The sequence below is a fragment of the Morone saxatilis genome, unplaced genomic scaffold (assembly GCF_004916995.1).
Source record: "Morone saxatilis isolate NCDOM2014 unplaced genomic scaffold, NCSU_SB_2.0 Contig16, whole genome shotgun sequence".
Lineage (NCBI taxonomy): Eukaryota > Metazoa > Chordata > Actinopteri > Moronidae > Morone > Morone saxatilis.
In genome coordinates, this window is record NW_023339718.1 from 5,092,967 (window position 1) to 5,096,940 (window position 3,974).

General features: G+C 38.9%; 1 protein-coding gene across 1 annotated transcript in view; it reads left to right on the forward strand.

Annotated features, from left to right (window-relative positions):
• Positions 1-3,974, forward strand: part of lrrc75ba (leucine rich repeat containing 75Ba) — a 16,582-nt gene that overhangs the window by 3,123 nt on the left and 9,485 nt on the right. Inside the window, exons 4-5 of the mRNA XM_035658183.1 lie at positions 259-387; positions 2,604-2,716. Coding sequence (XP_035514076.1) covers positions 259-387; positions 2,604-2,716 — 242 coding nt within the window. The remainder of the gene's footprint in view (positions 1-258; positions 388-2,603; positions 2,717-3,974) is intronic.

Here is a 3,974-nt window from a genome sequence, read left to right on the forward strand (position 1 = left end):
CCCCCCCCCCCCAGACTCTCCCACTGTAGATGAAAAAAGCTCCTGTAATGAATATTTAAAACTAAACACTTCTTTTTTCCTTCCATCTCGAGTCACATTGCCCTTGACACAGCAGGACCTCCACTAATGCGTTCCTTTCCCTCCGGTCCAGAGTCACGCTGCTAAAATACTTAATTGTAATTACTGCAGGATGTTTTTACAGTTTCATCTCGCTGTAATTATGATGCCTCTCCCTTTTTTTTCTTTTTTCTTTGGTAGGATCTCGGCTTGGAAGGCACCTCGCTCAACGACATCTTATACAAAAACGCCGCCTTCCTCAACCTGGTGGACCCGATTTCGCACGAGCTGCTGCTCAGCCTGGCTCGAGAGATGCAGTGTCCCAAGAAGGTCAGCTCACCTTGTTCTCTCTCGCATTGAAATATCAAAATATCGTGTTGGTATTCTGCAGAAGGAAACTTTCTACCCTCATGGTTTCCTTTCGTTAATCAATAAAAACCCAAGCTGAGGATGTTATCGACTTCTACAGACGGATGGTTGAAGGAAATCCTGCAGATAAATGTTACTTATGAGCAGATAGACATTGGAATAGCTGTTAGAAATTAGCATGTTTACAGATTCGGGGGATTTTTAATGAGGAAATTATACTTTTTTTTGCCAGATGAAGTCCTGATGATGCCTTTAAGATTACATCTCCGGTCATATCGTACCCCTGTTTAAAAATGTATGCCAAAAAAAGACAAAACAAATGTATTTTTATATCGAAATCCCCAATGTTTTGCTTGTATTTCAACCACTAATATCCTGACATTCACCCGTTAATCAATCTTCAACTTGTAGCTCGACTAGCTCGCTAACAGCATGGCTAGCTAGTGGAGCTATTGTTTAAATGAAACTAATAATAATTATCTTTCAATTTAATATGACAACACCAAATTGTGAATTCCACTTAAGTGAAATAATTCTAAGCTTACGTTAGGCTTGTTACCGTTTTAGTGGGACTAGTTTAACTGATTTTTATTCTCCATGACTGGATTTAGCTGCTGTGTATAGTTGACTGTTTGGTTGGTTTTTAGCTGTGTTTTGTTTTTACTGCACATTAACAGGCTGTTTTCCTTGGAATTATATATTTCTATGATTTAAAAAACATGTTATATAGCAAAATAAATGCCAACAAGTCAGATTTCAGATCTTTTATTTAGATATTTTAGAGCTTTATGACTGGATTTAGCTTCTGCCTGATTATTGTGGGATAACAAACTAGATTACTAAGATGTTAGTTCACTAAAACTTATAAATTCATCAATTTATTTAACAATTACAGGGTTTCGTCAAAGCTAGCAGTGGCTATCTCTAGCTGTTTGGTTTTTAGCTGTTTTTTACTGTTAATGGTTAAAAAACACGTTAAATAGCAAAAGAAAAGCCAACAATTCAGATTTTGGTCTAATTCTGACTTTATGTGTAGTTTTCTGCCATTTTGTTGAATTTATAGTTTGATATTTATATTAACAGTTATTTCTCAGATCTTGATCTCTAACATATCAAATAAAACCCCTGTGTTTTGTGCACTTACAGAAACTCAGTATGCCTCAACCTCCAGCTGTGAATATTGAATTATTTTGATGTGGGCAATGACCACCAGCAGCCAAAACATGGTTATTGAGCTGAAATTACCAGTGTTTACCGACGCCTCTCCTGTGTACTTCCTGTGTGTCCCCCACCGTTGAACACTGCATGTGATTAGATTTTCTTGCTCCAGCTAAAGTGTGTTTTGTTCAGCAGCAGCTCAGGGCGTCACGAATAATAACACACCATTGTTTATTCTGTTCATGTTGCAGGTAGAGAAGTTTTCAGAAAATAGAGGAAACTTAGTGTAATAAAGATGTTTTTCTCTCTGGCACAAACAGGCAGAAAATCTCATTTAGAGTTTCTCTGTTCTGTGTGAACCAGAGGTTTGATTCTCTGCCCGAAACCCGCCTGGACCCGACCGTACCCGCCGGGTTCGGGCCCAAAACCTCTGCTGTAGGTCGGGCTCAGACTGAATTACATTTAAATATAATCATACTTAATATTTAATGCATGCAACTGTAATTAAAGAGTGAATTTATTATTAGTTTTGATAATAATTTTCACAATATCGTCAGACTAAATTAGATTAAAAAAACATATATATATATTTAATCTTTTATTATGTATGTATGCAACTGTAATTAAAGAGTGAATTTATTATTAGTTTTGATAATAATTTGCATGTTATATACACAATGTAATTTACATTAGCTTGTAATAAACTATTTATGTTAAGCGGAAATTCAGGTTTGGACTCAGGACAGAATTAGATTTAAAAATATGTATATTTAATATTTTATTAATAATATATGCAACTAATTAAGTAATTAAAGAGTTAATTTGTTGTTAGTTTTGAATTTTTGAATATAATTTGCATTATATTAAATATAGAGCCTAATATAGTAGTTTTGTAGTTTACATTAAGTATAAATTTCGTATTCGGGCCCAAAACTGCTTCCAATGTTCAGACTCATAGGGCCCGATGTTTTGGTCCCGATTACAGCTCTATTCTGAACTGTTTGTGCTTTCTCCTGCAGGACGCAGACACCATAAAGTCGTCTGATAAGATCTGCCGACAGCTGATCTACCACCTGACCCCGCACTCGAAGTGGCTGAGGCAGAGCATGTCCAGACGGAAATCCCAGGCCTGGTAAGCCCTCCTGTCCAGACACGCAGACAGAGCTCGGCTCCACGATGAGCTGCAGAGATTTTCCAATCTTTGTGGCTGACATTGAAGTAGGACAGCGCTCGCCACGGGCTGACCTGACGGGAACGCCACAGTTACCACAGCTGTCAATCATCGTCCTTTTTAAGTGCAGTGCAGTGGTTGTGCCACCGGCCTCCTCTCCCTCTCTCTCGCTCTCTTCCAAAGTGGCACAGCTACAAATTTGTCCATCTGTTTGCCGAAGAAAAGCTGGGAGGGTTGCGTTCAAATGTAATTACACTCGTCTCGATGAAAGAGTGAATTGCTTTTGATGTGCAAATGATGAATAGAGAATTAGCTTATGTACAAATAGGGTTTTTTATTTGTGTGTGTCGGTAGGTGTTGGTTGGTCATCCTATTCATGAACACAAACAGTCTTATATCATAGTTCTTTCTCCTGTAATTGCTTATTCCACCGCGCATATAAAGCATTACATGGATGAAAATAATCTCGGGATTGAGAGGGAGACAATGCGGAGATGGCGAGATGAGATGGGTTCATTATGAGTCAGTCGGCGGTATCAACACTCAGAATCAGAGGGAGAGCGAAGACGTGTTCACGGGGAATGTGGCATCGAGCTGCAGGAGCAGGGCTTTGTTGTGCTTCCTGGACGTTTAATTCAGCCCAGAAAACGATTTAACCGACTCTTGACAGCCTCTCTGGAAATGTGCAGATACATACAATTGCTAAACTCTGAGCTAAAGGGCCTGGTTGGGTTTTTTTTCTTTCTAACTTAGTCATGTTTTTGGCTTCATAAATCTGCCGAGAGAGAGAGAGAGAGAGAGACTGGTCTGACACCGCCTGAGACAGCAGGAGCAACATGAATCATTAAAATCCACCCTAAAACAGAATATTAATACAGTCGCTGTGCGCTCTGACATCTTCGCCCGCCGTCGTGTTCGCGAACAAATGCCTGTCGAAAAGCTGGAGAGAGATGAGACGGAGGCCAGTCTGGAAAATTCACCTCACAAACTCAAATGTCTGGAGTTTTTTTTTTTTTATAAAAGCAGCTGTGTAATAATTTAAATTCTGACAGAAATATTCCCTGACTGGGTGCACAGTTATTGTTATAAAAGAGAGCAGCTCTGTTCGGGTTGTCAGTATTGTATCGTTGTTCCTGAGAGGTTGGGAAATAAGAGTCAAAACTTAAAGCTCCAGTGTGAAATAGTGAGGAGGATCTATTGTAATATAATATTCATAGGT